General features: G+C 57.5%; 1 protein-coding gene across 1 annotated transcript in view; it reads left to right on the forward strand.

Annotated features, from left to right (window-relative positions):
- Window positions 1–56: 56 nt before the first annotated feature.
- The window catches only part of PPTG_17277 (hypothetical protein), a 3099-nt gene continuing 2635 nt past the window's right edge, over window positions 57–520 (forward strand). Inside the window, exons 1-2 of the mRNA XM_008915469.1 lie at window positions 57–271; window positions 333–467. Coding sequence (XP_008913717.1) covers window positions 146–271; window positions 333–467 — 261 coding nt within the window. The 5' untranslated portion in view covers window positions 57–145. The remainder of the gene's footprint in view (window positions 272–332; window positions 468–520) is intronic.

Here is a 520-nt window from a genome sequence, read left to right on the forward strand (position 1 = left end):
TAGGCAACCTGACCGTGTGAATTAACTACAGCCGACTCCAGTTCATCTGGCCGTCTCGCTAGGAGAGCCACACGAACGCAATTCGGGTGTTCAACGTGTTCCACGCTGGTTTGACAGCAAAAACTTGGGACGCGACGTACAACGCATGACAAGTCGACCGAGAGATCCCTTCGTGGCCATCGCGACGAGCAACGGTAGCTCTAGAAAGACCGGCACTAGAGGTCGCAATACGTCCGGCATGCCGGCGCGAAAAGCCGCCGTCCCGGCCGCCGTACGTTCGTGTCAATAGATCCAAGTCGCTACTATGTGCTAACCGGTTGTGTTAATTGCAGCATGAGGTCAAGGAGCTACGTAGCGAAGTCCAGCGGCTAGACGAGCAGTTCACAGCACTGTGTGCCAAGTGGAGAGCGGCGCTACCCGAACGCGACGTACTGCTGGCGGCCTGTACGGCGGCTAAGCAGAAGGCGGTGACTGGTCGCGTGGAACAGCTCAACCTGCGCCTCAAAGACGAGTTGCTTCA

The sequence above is a fragment of the Phytophthora parasitica genome (genome assembly GCF_000247585.1).
Source record: "Phytophthora parasitica INRA-310 unplaced genomic scaffold supercont2.71, whole genome shotgun sequence".
Taxonomy (NCBI): Eukaryota; Oomycota; class Peronosporomycetes; order Peronosporales; family Peronosporaceae; genus Phytophthora; species Phytophthora nicotianae.